The sequence below is a fragment of the Morchella importuna genome (assembly GCF_003444635.1).
Source record: "Morchella importuna strain M04M26 chromosome Unknown Morimp01GS002, whole genome shotgun sequence".
NCBI classification, from domain to species: domain Eukaryota; kingdom Fungi; phylum Ascomycota; class Pezizomycetes; order Pezizales; family Morchellaceae; genus Morchella; species Morchella importuna.
In genome coordinates this window covers 2,088,600-2,105,120 of record NW_025763399.1, presented here as the reverse complement: position 1 = coordinate 2,105,120, position 16,521 = coordinate 2,088,600, and the positions used below count along the sequence as shown (strand labels likewise).

At 44.6% G+C, this 16,521-nt stretch overlaps 5 protein-coding genes across 5 annotated transcripts; 3 read left to right on the top strand and 2 right to left on the bottom strand.

The window, feature by feature from the left end:
- Positions 1-2,937: 2,937 nt before the first annotated feature.
- LAJ45_01409 (uncharacterized protein) lies at positions 2,938-4,349 on the bottom strand (the record flags this gene model as incomplete). The annotated part of the gene is made up of 4 exons (XM_046111004.1): positions 2,938-3,311; positions 3,368-3,527; positions 3,579-3,733; positions 3,935-4,349. The coding sequence occupies 4 exons, from the start codon at positions 4,347-4,349 to the stop codon at positions 2,938-2,940; spliced, it is 1,104 nt and encodes a 367-aa protein (XP_045976182.1).
- Positions 4,350-5,110: 761 nt separating this feature from the next.
- LAJ45_01408 (uncharacterized protein) lies at positions 5,111-7,572 on the top strand (the record flags this gene model as incomplete). The annotated part of the gene is made up of 8 exons (XM_046111003.1): positions 5,111-5,170; positions 5,274-5,444; positions 5,497-5,858; positions 5,913-5,977; positions 6,174-6,453; positions 6,541-6,719; positions 6,800-7,455; positions 7,522-7,572. The coding sequence occupies 8 exons, from the start codon at positions 5,111-5,113 to the stop codon at positions 7,570-7,572; spliced, it is 1,824 nt and encodes a 607-aa protein (XP_045976181.1).
- A 975-nt stretch (positions 7,573-8,547) lies between these two features.
- LAJ45_01407 (uncharacterized protein) lies at positions 8,548-9,653 on the bottom strand (the record flags this gene model as incomplete). The annotated part of the gene is made up of 5 exons (XM_046111002.1): positions 8,548-8,705; positions 8,782-8,874; positions 8,939-9,028; positions 9,087-9,246; positions 9,303-9,653. The coding sequence occupies 5 exons, from the start codon at positions 9,651-9,653 to the stop codon at positions 8,548-8,550; spliced, it is 852 nt and encodes a 283-aa protein (XP_045976180.1).
- A 2,007-nt stretch (positions 9,654-11,660) lies between these two features.
- Positions 11,661-14,677, top strand: LAJ45_01406 (uncharacterized protein; the record flags this gene model as incomplete). The annotated part of the gene is made up of 7 exons (XM_046111001.1): positions 11,661-11,937; positions 11,998-12,418; positions 12,517-12,785; positions 12,848-13,276; positions 13,336-13,474; positions 13,525-13,599; positions 13,663-14,677. The coding sequence occupies 7 exons, from the start codon at positions 11,661-11,663 to the stop codon at positions 14,675-14,677; spliced, it is 2,625 nt and encodes an 874-aa protein (XP_045976179.1).
- An 857-nt stretch (positions 14,678-15,534) lies between these two features.
- Positions 15,535-16,068, top strand: LAJ45_01405 (uncharacterized protein; the record flags this gene model as incomplete). The annotated part of the gene is made up of 1 exon (XM_046111000.1): positions 15,535-16,068. The coding sequence occupies one exon, from the start codon at positions 15,535-15,537 to the stop codon at positions 16,066-16,068; it is 534 nt and encodes a 177-aa protein (XP_045976178.1).
- Positions 16,069-16,521: the final 453 nt, after the last annotated feature.

The following is a 16,521-nucleotide window of genomic DNA, read 5'->3' as shown; positions in this document are numbered from 1 at the left end:
TTGTAACCTGGCAATATATATGTAGAGCACAGTACTACGAAGAAAAAAACAGGGTAAAAATCACTATATGTATATGTAAGTACATGTATTATTGCAAAATTTAGTGAATGATACGGATTTAAACCGGCATTATAAACAGAATACCGCACAAATACCTTTCATTGCTTCATTACTAGCACATTGACGGTAAGTAGTACGTAGTATTAAGACATCAGGTATAATTGCGCGGTATGCACGTTTTAGTTTTAGGCCGCGTTAATTGGGGACGGCCGTTACAATTGAAACCCGAAAACGCCGCTTTGAGAAAAGTTGAAATGTTTGGTATGCGACTTTTCAGTACGTATACTAGTTGTAGCTAGTTTTACTAAACTTGTAGTTTAAAGATTTTCAGTACTCTGCAGGTTACTAACGGGCCGGGATTGTTGCTTAACTCAATTTGTAAGGTACATACATGCACATATATGTACTACTTCTCGATCCAATTGCAAATGGACTCTGATTAATTGTAATATCTTCACCAGCTCATGATCATCCGTCGAATTAAGGTGGAATGTAAGGATATGTAGTATTAATATATTAGGACACTTTATCCTTAAGTATGAGATCTCGAGAGGACACTCGGCATTGTATAAGTAACATATGGAAACCAGATTAACTGGTATATCCTTCTCAGAGACGGGACTCTTTCCGTCTCATCAGTCAAGCTTAAGTCATTATCAACTATACGTGGCTTTCACGGAACATTAAGTGGTAGTATCTAACACGAGTAAGAACATGTACAGCCACTCAGCAAAAGTGTTCGTGATATAGTTTTAATGTCAGTGCGCAGTGTGGCGCACCCGTAATACTGATGTTATTAAAGTTGAGATTCAAAATAACGAAAAATATATAATATAGTTTGTGAATATATATAAAAAGATAGGCCATTGATCTTATTCTTCATTAATTTGGGCGCCATTGGTCACTGGGAAAGTCTTCTCTTTGGGGGTTCTTGATGGTCCGCCGCGGTTACATATGGAGAAATGTCTCACTCCGAAATCGGAATCACGAACACTTTTGCAGAGTGGCTGTACATATCAGTAGCGTACTTATATATACATGTAAGAGTATTTTATCTATCAGATACTCTCTTTAATCGGCCGTGCGAGTTTTGATTGTGGAAAATCTATTGCAGTTTTTTAGAGTTAGGGATATCGATTCAACTAAAGGGATTGTACATGTCCGACTTATGGCCAGGTATAAATACATGTACTTAATTACATGTACATACACCGAGTCCTAGAAAATTATGGCATGGACTACATGTAATATATCACCATATACAGGACATATTCTGTCTGGATGAAGCTTAATTATGCTTTTGGGTTTAGACCAATCAACGCCTCCCCGTCATTTTAGTTCAAGTATGTAGATTTATGTCAACGCTAATTGTATACATATATATATCAAATTCTTTTAATTCTAAAAGCCACAGTAAGTCGAGGCGAATAGTCTTTAACTAATAAGTAATTTATTCACAGAGGCACGCTTTTTGGCCCCCATGAAAATGACCAGCATCTATTGGCCATGCATGGCAGACTAGCTAATTATGAAACATGTCTAAGACAATCGATTTTAGTAGGTGTTTCTGGATTGGATACATGTTAGTTGATGTCAACTGAGCGAAGGCTGCCCTAATGGCACATGGCTAGAGCGGTGCATTTTTGTATTCGTAATACCCTATCGTCGTTCCCATTCCTTCTAGGTATAAAACAGGGAAGAATCCAGACGGAACAAAAAATCCAGATGAAGTGAAGAATCTAGATAGAGTGAAGAACAAAGTAATTTATTATGTACATACTAATATAGCGATACGTACGTTAATGGCAAGTGTAGGTACATGTACCCACATACACGCACCTACAACGATCACTTACACATATATATCTCATTTCTGTTAGAATAGAATATAGTAGTAATTAAATCCATGTAGTTATGTAGTTTATATAAAGTCGTTTCCCCGTACATATTTGTTATTATAAATAGTCTAGATCATCTCTGGCCACGGCCATAAAACACTCAAAACACCCGGCCGTGCTTGACTTGTTCCTGTGCAATTGGTTAATTGCCATGAAGCCCTGTAAGCCACTAGCTCTCACATTGATAAGACTTATGAGCGTTAAATCCTGCTCGAGTGCAACTCCAGCGTGTGGTCAATAGGATTTAACTAGCGCCTCGACCCAATCATACACATGTAAGATGGACGACAGGGGACTTGCAGTAAGAGCCCACTCTAAGAACCTGATACTTTCGATCGTTACTGCAACTCGCTCAATGATGCGTGGACAAGCTCAAGAGAGCGGTAGTCACAGTTCAAGACTAAGGTTTAGTTTGCATCAAAAGGAATTGACACAATAAAAAAAACATTAATTCGAGTAGACCGAGCTGGAACTTTTAGTAGCCCTTATCTACATGATATATGAAACGTTACTAGTATGTGTAGTACATGTACTTATATATCTACTCTATCCCATGAACCGTAGAAGCCTGGGGTTCCAATTGGGTACTTTGCAACTCTAACCTCGATAAAAACACAAAAACGATATAATCCAGCCCTGTTCACTAATAACAAATAAGCGGGAAAGTTTATCAACCGATCCCAATAAGAGCTCCTAATATAGTACTCACGAAGCTGGTGTTGCTGTGAATTTAAGAAAGGTCACTTTATTTCAAGTGGGACCCAATCGGGTCCTTAACTCGGTTGCTACGGTTGATGGGATATCCTTCTATTCTATTTTTAAGTAACGAAGTGATAGGGAAGAAAACAATTGTGTTACACTTTATAGTCTATTAACAAACCGTAATTGTATCATCTATCAATCTATAGGTATCTAATCCTCGGAATTTTGTCATTCGACTTGCCTCCCGCCATTCAGCCCCCTCGATTCCCACACACCCCTAATACCAGATACTTCTTGTCCTGTGATGTGGGATCATTTCTTCCTTATTTCTCTCCATCTCCTTGGCCGTGTCATAAAGATAGAAATCAATAAGGATGGCATTGATGTGGTTTCCTGCCTCCGGATGCATCTTCTGTATCTGGCGTCTAATCAACTCCACGCACCAGATACTGGTACCACGTAATTGAACCTCCCATGGATGTCCTGTATCCAAGAGCTTTTTGGCTTTGATATGAGCCTCAAGAGGGGGTGAGTAGAGAAGGCAACCGAGGGCGTGAAGGATTACGGGAACACGGTAATCAGCAAACATGGTGATCGAGTCAATGTCAGTGAAATGGCCGTAGGATTTTTTGTTGAAACAGGCCCAAATATCTGTGACTCATTGGTTATGATAAACTCGATACACTATATTTTTCGCTGAGTCATACCTGCTGCTAGAATCTGTGCTCGTTTGTAAATGTTCACTCGACGCCCTTCAAACTTGTGCTCATCTCGGAAGCACGTAAACTCATCGCTGAGAAGGACTACGAGGGCGGCGGCAGAGCCATTCGCTTCTTTAACACAGTTGGAAAATCTTCCATCATATCTCTGTCAGGTCAGTATAGACCTTATGTTCTAGATTAGAAGAGGAGGAGCTACTTCACAAAGCACCTCGCCAGCCTCTCGAAGGCACTCTATTCGCTCTTGAAGCAGAGGGATTTGTTCGTCTGTGGCAGATCGAAAGACATGAGCGAGAAGATCGTCGGAGCAGATAGTAGGATCGACCCAGAAGTATGGACATGTTATCGGAATTCCTGGAATTGCGGGTGTTTATCATATCAGCCAAAATGTTAAACATGTGGACAAGTGTTCACATCATACTACAAGTGCTCGTAAACAACTACATGTAGATAATATATACAAACCAAAAGATAGAGCTACAATCTCCGACCGCGAGCTGTCGAGGGGGCGAATCGAGGTTCTAAGCTCTCGGTAACGAAAAATCGAAGACAAACCTTCGTCCAAAGCTCTTCGCAATAAGGCGACCAGACTCCAATAACCAGTGTACCTCTTCCCCCCATAGTCGACTGAGAATCTTTTTTCATCCTCCAGCCCACTCCAGAAGCTAAAGTTTAACACATCCATGGTGAAGATGAAGTTCAACGTATCCTCATTTTTCTCCTGGGGGTGTAATTCCTGTTCAGACCACGTTGAGGTTCCGTATGCCTTTTTTTGCATTGCATTGTAAATTGTCTCCGCTGCTTGCATGACGCAGTCTCGGTCTAGTGCAACATCGATTGAGTTATCGAAGATGTATAGGGCGCTTTCAAGAACTTTTGTGGTAGGATGAGCTTTTGTTTCCGACGGGTCCAAACCCAAAGCTTTGCGCATGAAGGCGAGAAGGTCCTGGTCAACATCATCGTCGCCCATTGTTGAAAATTTTTCAGGGGTGTAAATAAGTAGTTGAAGTGAGACTCTTTGTTGCTATCAATTACTCGTTTTTAAAGGGGAGGACAAGGCAGGTACCAAAAGATCAACCTGACTTGGAATTTGCCATGCACGCCAAGCTCAAAGCTAATGCACAAACGATTTCAGTGGGGAAAAGGAAAGAAACTGCACGATGGGAGTTGAGGGTATGAGTCTCAGGACAGTAAAGACTTTTTTTTATATAACACACTCAACTGTAGTTACATTGTTGTGCACCTACAATTTCCACATGCATTTCTTTCTTTCGAGCTCTCTTTTTGTTTGAAATAGTAGAATTTCTGGGATCACTAGTCTGCTTTATCCACAGTACCCTCTTCGTTAAATACGGAAGGTGCACTACATACCTACTACAGTCTACAGCTGTATTATCCCCGCAAAACGAGTTCAAGCGGACTTCTCCGGTTTTCCGAACACTCGTCACGTCTCTCTAGGTATCCTGGTTACATCTACAGAGCCTCCTCGATCCTAGTCGCGCCGCGCTCCCTTGAGTTTTAGTCCCTGCTCAGTCATTCACTCTCGATCTCTCAACCAACCGAACTCAAAATTTATCGCTATAAACTCTCCTTTCCTAGCTGGGTGTGCTATCCTGTCCGGATCTATCTACACCACCTCCACCTCCACCTCGAACGCCGCAACACCACTATTCATCACGGAAGGGGTGGGAAAGAAACAACCCTGTTCTCGTCCCATCTATCCAAGCAGTTATGGGACGCGATACGAACCCACGGAAGTCACTCGGCTCGCTGCACGGAAGGATCAAAGAGGTACGCACAGAACATGGGGGCAAACGGCGAATTGTTTCTTGCTTGCTTTCGAGTGAACAGTCTGTAGAGTAGAACCGCTACTAACGCAAAATACGGGAGGCAGGCACGGGTCCTTATGGTCGGTGCTGGGGGTATTGGATGTGAGCTCCTCAAAAACTTGGTTCTTACGGGATTTGGAGAGATCCACATTGTCGATCTGGATACGATAGATCTTAGCAATCTCAACAGGCAGTTCCTCTTTGGGATGCAGCACATAAAAAAGTCGAAAGCAATGGTACGTGCATTTCCAGGGTACTAGTGTAACGCCTAGCTAACGGTACAAATAGGTCGCAAAAGAGACGGCTGGGAAATTCAATCCCAATGTCAAGCTAGAAGCACACCATGCGAACATCAAGGATCACAATTTTAACGTCAAGTGGTTCAAAACTTTCGATGTCGTTTTCAATGCGCTAGATAATCTGGATGCAAGAAGGCATGTTAACAAAATGTGTCTCGCAGCTGATGTTCCGCTCATCGAGAGCGGAACCACAGGCTTTAATGGCCAGGTACAGGTTATCAAACAAAGAACAACCGAGTGCTACGACTGCACCCATAAACCAATTCCCAAGAGCTTCCCAGTTTGCACAATCCGAAGCACGCCTAGCCAGCCCATTCACTGCATCGTTTGGGCTAAAAGTTATCTTTTTGTGTATGTGCAAGCTTCCCCAGAGTTGGTATCCCCATAAAGCTAACTTTTGAAAAGTGAAATTTTTGGAACTTCTGAAGAAAGCTCACCAGAGGTCGATCCAAGTGAGAATGACGAGAATGGTATTTTTACTTATTTTTTTGCCCCTAAACTCTTGCTATGGCAAGGAGCCTTATACCATTACAATCAACTTTGAAGATCTATAAGCATAGTAAAGTTCCACGGCCATCGGACCAAGTCGTATCTTTCTTTTCATATGAAAACCATTATCATTCTGTTTCTTCAAAACCTTGTCAGCTGATCCTGGTACTGTTATAGCCGGTGAAATAGCCAACCTCAAACGTGAAGCTGAGGAATTGAAGAATATCCGAGAAAAAATGGCCTCTCCTGATTTTGCTGCCACTATCTTCGGCAAGGTCTTTGCAGCCGACATTGATCGTCTCCGATCGATGGAAGATATGTGGAAATCTCGCAAGCTTCCCAAGGCTCTCGACTATGCACAAATATCTGAGGAGGCCGAGAAGATCGATAATAGTGTTGCGAAAAATGACCAAAAAGTCTGGACGCTAGCTGAAAACTACGTAGTCTTTGCAGATAGGTAGGGTTTAGCCTGTTGATCATTCTTTTATTGGCAAGGAAGGGGACTCTTTCTAGTGTTGAATGGTATCTGACACAGCTAGAATAGTCTTCAGAGATTAGCTAAGAGGATGCTAGAACTGAAGGCATCTGTGAAGGATGGCGAGGCAGCTCCAATTTTAGCATTTGACAAGGATGATGAAGACACACTGGACTTTGTCGCTGCAAGCGCAAATTTAAGGAGTTTGATCTTTGGGATTGATTCAAAATCGAAATTTGATATTAAACGTATGTGTTGTTTTGCCGTTTGTTTTAAACGAGAAGGAAGATAGTAAACCTCAGATGGTACGTGTGCTAACGGGTAACAGAAATGGCGGGAAATATCATCCCGGCTATTGCAACAACAAACGCTATAACTGCTGGTCTATGTGTACTACAGGCTTTTAAAGTGCTTCGCGAGGACTACAAAACAGCAAGAATGGTATTTCTCTCCCGCTCTGCCGACCGTGCATTCAGTAGCGAGAAACTTTCCCCCCCAAACCCCAATTGCGAAGTCTGTAGTGTGACCAGGATTACCATTGAAGCAGACGTTTCCCGCGCTACAATCGGTGATCTTGTCGACAAGGTTCTCCGTGAACAGCTTGGCTACGGTGAGGAGCTATCTCTACTAACTAAGGAGCTTCTCTACGATGCCGATTATGACGATAACAAAGACACACCTTTGTCAGAGATTGGTTTTGGAGAGGAAACTTTCGTTACTATTGTTGACGATGATGAGGAGGAGCCAAGGATTAACCTAGTAATTGTTGTGACCAACACCGCCCTTCCAGCTGACGGTGAACCCATCACGGTTCCGGAAAAATTCGAAATCCCGAGAAAGCTAAAGGCTATACCGGCAGGAAACGGGGGTGGAACAAATGGTCTCGCCAATGGTCTCAAACGGAGCCACGAAGATCTTATTCTCGCTGCTGGCGGTGAAGGGGCAAATGGGAATGGGAACGAACCCGAACAAAAGAAGAGAAAGGTAGATGTCATCGTGGAGAACAGGGACGTCAATGTGAAGCGTGCTAAGGTTTTCGAGGAGAAAAAGGATGATGATATTATCGTTTTGGATGATGATGGGTTCATCACTATTGATTAGAGCTGATTAGACTCGATATCTTTCCTTTGAACTGTATCGTTTCCTTTGTTGGTAAATCTCACTGGCACTATACTACCAAAGTAAGTTTTATTCATTCTTTTTTATGACTATTTTTCTTCTTTAGCTATTGGGAAATGCTTTGGGGGACGATCATGTGTGGGTTGCTTTTTTACCCACTGGAGTAGCATAGGGACCCTTGGTTATGAAATCTGTTTTGTTTTCTTATCTTTGTCAACCTTTTTTTTTTTCTCTTCCGACCAACTGGAATAATTTTAAAGGTTTTTTTTCTTCATATATTTTAGCAACGGGCAGGAATGAATGCGCCGGGAAAATACGCATCAATTGTGGCTTTGGATTGTGGCGAGTGGGAGAAGGGGCGCGGATTCATTTATAAAAGCAGGAACAAAGTGTACAATAATCACCTAGCATTTATCAAAAGCCATGGACAGATGATAATGAACACGCTTCGAGAATAACAAAGGCTTTCCACGCTCAACTACTGGCATCACATCTATCCGATTGTATCTCACCTCCAATATCCTAACCCCATTTCCTCATACCCTCCTCACTATCTACTCTTGTCTTGAATGAGACCCGGGTGGACTTAAGAATTTCGTTCTCCAAGAGGCTCAGCCTATATTTCGAAATACGCTATCGTGAAGTAAAACTAACTTAACGAGAAACTCTATTAAGTAAGTAGGCCCTGTAAATTAAATTCGCCACCGCTATAGTACTAAGCTATATATCGCCGTTGATGCTGTAATTATAGACGCGGTTATCGGATAGCTGAAAAAACTAGAGATATATAAGTTCGTACAATTCTAAACTCCAGCATTTTTCGGCGCATCTCTGTTCATACATGTATGTTACATACATGTAGTGTATTTCATCCCGGGAAAATCTCTCCCAAATCGCCCCTGAACCATTCTTATTCATTACGCTAGTGTTTTTGTCATTCACACTCATTGCCAGCATCTAGAAGGTTGAAAGTCCTCCATCGACAACTACCTCACTGCCATTTGAGTACTCATTTGTCAGCAGAAACAGTGCCGCATGTGCCACATCTTCCGAAGCCCCAAAACGCTTCATGGGTATCTGACTCCATGCTATTTCTGAAGCTTCCTTTGACATTGCTGTTGGGTACCATTAGCAGTTCATTACCAACCAATCTGATGAGAAAGGAACAGGAGGAACATAAGGGTAGAGAACCATCCGTCATGTCCGTTTTTATATATCCAGGAAGAATAGCATTGACGCGGATTTTGTGGGCGCCGTACTCATCTGCGAGAGCTTTTGTGAGGCCTTCAGGAAGTTCATTAATTTTCTGGTATGTGCGTGGGTGTGGGAAAGGTATGGGCATATGTACCAAGAACACCGGCTTTGCTGGCAGCGTATGCAGCGGACCCCTTACCACCCTTATGGGAGCCTAGAACCGAGGATATGTTGATAATTTTACCTATCGGACATCAATAAAACCAATGTCTATCAGGATTGGTAGAAAAAGAGGCCACTACCTCCCTTCCGCCGCACCATATTCTTCAATACAGCCCTGCAGCCGTATATGCTACCCAATAGGTTCGTATTGACCACTTCGTCAATCGTATCATACTTCATTGCTATCAGCAACGAGTTATGCGTAATTCCAGCGGCGTTTACGAGGATATCTAGGTCTGTCTACACTAAATTACCCTTAATTCAATACCATCTTAGAAAATTGGAGGTGAACCAACATAACCCTTCTTAACTTCATCCCAGAAACTACGTTCCTTGACATCACCGGCAAGAACTCCATGTTTCTCAGCACCCCCCGGCATCGCAAGTTCATGCTGGACTTTTGAGAGTGTGGCAGAATCACGGCCAACGAGTATGCAAGAACAACCAGCACTAGCAAGTGCTTTTGCGATAGAAAGTCCGATGCCGCGAGTGCCGCCGGTTATTAGTGCGCGCTGGTTAAGGAGTGGTAGTGCTGAATCTGCTACCTGATGGATGCCATGGGAAAATGTCCGGTGGAACTGCGGGGTCCAGTAAAGAAGTCCCAACCCCCGAACTGAGTGGAGGAGTGCTGATGGTAATTGATACATTTCTCTTGGTCGCGAGTGAGATAAGACTGAGTTGGCGGACTGGATCGATAATTATTGATATCTGATATTGATACATGAGGTTAGGGCAGCTACATGTAGTTGCCTAGTGTAAGCTAGATACATATATAGGTAGACCTTGGCGGGATGCAAAATCATCAAACCCATACCCATCAAATTGCAAAGTTAACATAATATACCCGGCCGTCACGGTGTAGGTATTAAAAGTTTAGCACGGTTGTTTACAAGAGGTTCCCTTTCCGTTGGCGAACAGAGTTAAGACTACATACATGCAATAAGAATCAGGTTTTAAACTGACGGTTTGACGGCTTGGCTATCTAGCTTTTCGGCCAAAGGAGTCGACTGTGATTTTACCATGTAGCAAGGCATATTATTAATAATAATATAGAGACGTGGACGTGTCACTAAAGAGTTCATAACCACGCGCGGGTGCCCTTTTAAACCTCTCCCCCGGAAGTAAGGGGCCACAGCGAGGAATGGAAGCTCCGCGCAACAGCTCATTATTATAGGCATCAATGATACCGGTATATAGGGTGTATCATCTGGTTGAATATCATTGGGGCACTGGGCGAGTGATAATTCATGCTACACTTTGATATTTGAAACAGTGCGAAAACTCATGAAAGAAGAGTCAGTACATGCAAAGCAGATAACCTAATTTATTCGCTTAAGTGTTGGCTTTAGTATTCACGATGGGAGAAACATCTGTGCTTAATCAAGGTGAGTCAATGGGTTGTTAGTGAGTCAACTTACATGATAGGCTACATGTGGTATGCCGAGCACCATCTTTCTAAATGTCCCTCCAAATATCTTGATCTACGGCATTGTACGGAGGATTGGATTGATACAGCGTTATAATTCTCGTGGGGGACTTGTGAACTCTTAAATTACTGCGGCATTGTATTCCTTTAATGTCTATCCTATCTAGAGTATGTACGAATTGAAGAGGAGTCCAAGCAAAGTGAGTGTGGGGTACATACATATACATACGTGCGTAAATTTAGAGCAATCAAGTGGGAAAATGACCAAGCACTCTCTCATGAGACAATCCCCGAGCAAGGGTCAGCTCTTGTAGTCCAATCGAAATTCTGCCACCTACGCTAATTACCCAATTCGGTTTCAATATGGCCTAAGGCTTCGTTTGAAACTTAACAGATCGGTAAACAAATAAAGTTTTCTTCCTCTCCTTACTGGGCGTCAATTTCCTGCAGAACGATAGAGTTGAGTTGAGGGAGAAAGCCGTTATTCCGGGTGTTTAGGGGGGTTACAAATTGCATGTAGCTAGTACCAAACGGCCAGCCAGCATGGGCGCGTGGAAGAAAGGATCGTGGGAATGGAGAAAGAGGTTCATATCGCTGCTGTTGTTGTTGTCCTGTAACCCTGGCTCCTCTTCACCTTAAGCTTCTCCCCCAAGCGCTCACTTTAAGTAACCCCCAGTCACATCAATAATCTTCCTTTGCCCACTTTACCAGCCTAGCCGCATTTTGATTGTGGTACTACTATCTTAAGACTCACCATCTGTAACAATTTATCCCGTCACGAGATTTGGCGAGCAACAGGTAAATATGTACATGTACTGCGGCTAGATAGAATGCGATCTGCTTGCTTGCTCCACTTCCTTCAAATCAGGCGTTCAGCAGTGGATATTCAACTGTATTATCTGCTCCTCTAATCTACCGTCCTAGCAGCCAGTTGTACCCAGCTTAGCAAGCTTGCTAAAGTAACGTTAGAGGGGGCCGTCCCGCCCACAGGAAAATATAAATAAAAATAGTGAAGAGCCGCTATTTTCGCGATCCGTGACTTTGTATTTTCACCGTCTCCCACCATCCGAGAGCCTCCCTCCGAAAGCCGTTGACTGAGCCTTTATCATCAACTGCTTCGTTTCCCCCGAGATACAGATCCTCTGTCACTATATGTCACCACCCCCTCTACATACAACACATCATCATCATCGACTCTCCCACTCGACGCTACCGGCACAGGACAGATATGGATACCCCATTAGGGCGATTACGAGAAATGTTCGCAGGGCGCGATGCTGAGAGCATAGCACGAGCCTTACTACGAGCACAAGGAGACGTCGAGGCAGCTACCGATATGATTCTTGCTGAAATGGACGAAGAGGAATCAGTGCGATTACTCGAGCAACAGCAACAGGAAGTAGAACAACGACAACGACAACGACGACAGCAGCAACACCATGACCGGATTCCCGCTCCCCTTGTCCTCAAACCGGGTGCTCAAGCGGCGAACCCCCCTATATTACGTCCGCAGCTCCTCTCGCCCTCCTCATCGGCTGATTCATTCGGTGCACTAACAATATCAGATCATGATGATGATGTAGTATACAACGATTGGGTCGACGATGACGATACTGATGGAGAAGATGTGCCTGATATGCCCATTGAGCAGCACCGCCGTCACCAGCCCCAACTACAACATCAACCTGAGGAGAATCCTCTGCCACTCAACCATCAAGTCGATGAGTATCTAGCTGGTGTGCTCACAATATTTCCCGACGCATGCCCGGAACATATACATAAGCTCTATAAAGAGAACGTCGCTTTACAGGGCCCAAGAATTACGGATTTTATAGCAAATAAGTTAGCCGAAGACGGATATCCGCGTATTGAGCAGGAGCCAAAGCCGGGGCTTAAAAGGAAACGCTCAGTAGCAGAGGAGGAGATTGAGAAAAACTACGAAGCTGAAGATAGAGAGAGAGAGACAAACGAGTACTCAGATTTGGTGTAAGCACTGCCTTTCTATCTACCTATCTACCCCGCCTACTCACGTGACTACTGGTAAGGCTGAAATTATGATCGTATTAACTTGAGCTTCTCTGCAGTAGGCTACTATTAAGGCAGGAGTTTCCCACGATGCCAGTTGCGTATATCAATAAAATCGTCACCCAGAAGCGTAATTTTTTGGCGGCGGCTTATGCGGCGTTGTTGGAAACTGAGCGCACATACGATTCAACCAATCCAAAACCTTATAAGAAGTTGAACCAGCCTAGAAAAGTGGATAACTTGGATGGGCGGGAGAAGATGGGGAAAATGTGGACAAAGGTCACGGATGAGTTAGAGTGGTCGAGGGACAAAGCTAGACAAGCGAAGCGTATGTTTTCTTCTCCCTTGCCCTTCCCCATAACCGTTACAGTGGAGCTGATTACCGATTAGTAAAGAAGCAGACGGAGAACGACGCGAAAATTGCTGCCGAGATGAATGAGAAAGAATATGAAGCAAATAATATGCTCATGGAGTGTGCCTGTTGCTTTGGGGATTACCCTTTTGACAGAATGACGCACTGCAATGAATTGCACTTCTTCTGTCTGGACTGCGCCAGAAAAAATGCCGAGAACGAGATTGGGAATGGGCGATATAAGCTATTGTGTATGGACGGTTCCGGTTGTAAGACTGAGTTTTCGAGGTCGGAGATATTACGGTTCCTCGACGAGAAGACTTTAGAGGCGTTGGCTAAGATTGAGCAAGAAGACGCATTGAGGATTGCTGAGATTGATGGATTTGTTTCCTGTCCATTTTGCGATTGGGGAGCAATTTGTGCGCCAGCGGAGGTTGATAGGGTGTTCACGTGTCAGAAAGAAGGATGTAAGAAAATTGATTCTTTCATTTTTTGTCTGGATTCCTTTGCTAATTCAGCGGAAAAGGCGAGAAGAGCAGCTGTAGATTTTGCAAGCAAATCTCCCACATACCGAAAACGTGTGAGGAGTTCGCAAAGGAAAATAAGCTTTCTGTCAGACACACCGTTGAAGAGGCAATGACCGAGGCGATGGTCAGAAAGTGCAAGTGAGTACCTTGAGAGCTGAAACAAGCGGGTTTAGTGCTGATAGAAATAGCAAATGCTCTTATCCATACATCAAAGAGTACGGATGCAACAAAATCCATTGCAACCGCTGCAACACCTTACAGTGGTATGTATATGCTTATTCCGACATTTGGGGGAGTTCACTACTAAAGCCAGTCCCCGTATTTAGCTACATCTGCTCTGAGACCATCAAAAACTATGATCACTTCAACGATCCGGCTCGTGGTGGAAAGCCTGGCAACTGTCCTCTTTTTGACAATACCGACCAGCGTCACGAGCAAGAAGTCCAGGCAGCCGCCAAAAAAGCGGTCGAAAAGCTCAAAGAAACCGATCCTGATCTCAATGAAGAAGATCTCCAGATAGAAGTATCGGATTCCGTAAAGAAGGCTGAACAAGCTCGGGTTGCCCAGTTTCAGGCCGCAAACCCTGGTGTTGCATACCGGCAACCTGCGCAGCCTGCACGACCTGCACAAGCAGCCGGCCTTGCTGCCTACGTTCCAGATGTAGCTCATCGCCGAGGCCCACTGGCTCAAAGGATCCGAGAACATATGCGTAACGGACTTGGTGTAGCGGCACACCAGGCTCAACAGGTACTTTTGGCCCAGCAACAGGTGTTACAAGCCCAGCAGCAGCAGCAGCAGCAGCAAGCCCAGCAGCAAGCCCAGCAGCAAGCCCAGCAGCAACAGGCACTACAAGTCCAGCAGCAACAGGCACTACAAGTCCAGCAGCAACAAGCATTACAAGCCCAACAGGGGCCTCAAGCTCAGCAATTACTACTACAGCGAGCCCAGCATGCCCAACTAGCGGCACGTGCTGCGGCCGGGGCTATTCCACCTGCGAACCAGAATCCCGTGGCTTATTACGACCCTCACATCTACGGCCAGGCACAGCCGCAAGCGCAATATCGCGGGTTTCCGAAACCAGATCTTCTACAACAGCAACAAGTGCAGCAACAAGCGCAGGAACGAGCGCAGCAATTAGAAGCACAACAACAACAAGCCCAATACCGCAGTGTACTTCATCGACGGCCTCAGGCCCCGAATCCGGCCGCGGCGGCGGCCATAATAGGGATGGGTGGAAGGTTGAATCGGGCTGATCAATATATGCAATATGCGATTAATGCACCACAGGCAGTAAATGGACAGGCAGTTAATGGGCGGGGTGCACGGCCGCCGAGGAGATGATACAATCATACCGCCCAATAAAGCTCATATTTACGCAATAACGAGAATCTCCTAGCACCATCACACTACCTCCATCACACTATTAACACCATTACTTATTACTACTAAAAGTGTAGTTTCCTTCTGACGATTTTTGCCTGTAGAAACTACAGCAAAGCTTGAGAATAAAATCACCATACAATTTAAATCACTTCATCAATTCCTCTTACCGTATTATAGTTTCATGAAAGGCTTACTTCATCACTTTACTACTAATTTCTTGTTCAATATTTGCGTTGGTTGTCTTTTGTACTTTTTCTTTCAGTTTCTTTCGGGAACGACTTGGTCTTTTTCATTTTTCATTTTCATTTTTCTATTGGTTTTATGGGCTCGGGTGATGGTGTTTTTGTCTGTAGGTATCATTTGGATAGTTTGTTCATTCAACCTTCTCTATACGGGATCTTATTCCCTTGCCACGAAGATGAATTTATTTGGACTTGGATTTGGGCTGGGTGTCTTTTTTGTTTTGATAGGGGAGGCGGGGTGGAGGGCGCGGGTGTTTTAGTGGCCACTAGCCTCGTGTAGACCCGTCGTGAACGGACATACAAACGCGTGACGTCATACCAAGCAACCACTTAAGGCGTGCATACATTCATGTCTGTATCAGGCTACTCTGGACCGTTATCTAAGCGAATAAATAGTCCCCGCATTCTTTGTGGTCGCCTAGCTTCTCGGCATGACTCTACCTCGCTAGTTCGTTTTAATACATGTACCTACCGCTGTGCACCTACTCACTCAGCTGAGAGCACTAAGCAGTAACAATACAATACCAACACCAACACCAGTACAAATACAAATAACAAAATACCCCCGCCAAGATGCCGCCACGACGAGCATCACGGTCCTCATCAGGCGGCCACCAGGCAGTCTTATCATTCAAGACCCCCTCCAAGATTGTAAAAAGCACCACCCACCTCCCAGTAGCGAAGAAAGACGCCGCAGCAAGCCCCAAGAAGCGGGCATCCACCTCCATCTCTATCCCCGCCGCCTCCACCTCCCCCACCTCCTCACCCCTCGTTGACGAAGCCACTCTTTCTCCTACTACCACTAGAGAAGTAGTCACCAACGAGGCCCTCGCGGAGTACTACAAGACCCACATCCTCGGTACCCGCCGCTCGCAGCCCCTCCATCAGGAGGACATGAGCCTGCAGGATAAGGTGCTGAGGCACTGGGACATGAGTAGCCAATATGGGCCGTGCATGGGTATTAGTCGGCTGGAGAGGTGGAAGAGGGCCGAGAGGATGGGGTTACGGCCGCCGGTGTTGGTGAAGGTTGTTTGTGAGGGGTTGGAGGATGGCGGGAAGGCGTGGCTGGAGGAGGCGTTGAGTTTGAGGGGGTTGTGTAGATTGTGAGTTGTACTGGGGCTTGGGGGAGGGGGGAGGGGAACTTGGAGGGGACTCGGAGGGGGGAGGTAAAAGTTTGGGTTTTTTTCTCTCTTTTTTTTCTTGTTTCGTTTCTTTGGGGGTTCTCTTTGTTTGTTTGCTGGGAAGGGGATATACGTGCTATTTTTTCTTCTGGACATGATTTGACGCTTCGGGATATCATTAGGCAGTTAGTTAGGACTTGGGATTGCAATGAATAAAGGGGTTTTTCTACTCTATCTAGATGATCTTTTCTTATTCTTTTCTTTCTCTTTTACTTCTCATGTTCTCGTAGAGTTTGTAAAAATTGTCTTCTCCATCACACATGTATTCTCAGATCTACACATGTACAGTATATGTAGTATTCCATAAGTACAGTAACATACATATCGCACCCGCTGCCACAGAAAACAATCAAAAACCGGACCGCTGGTTCGCGCACTT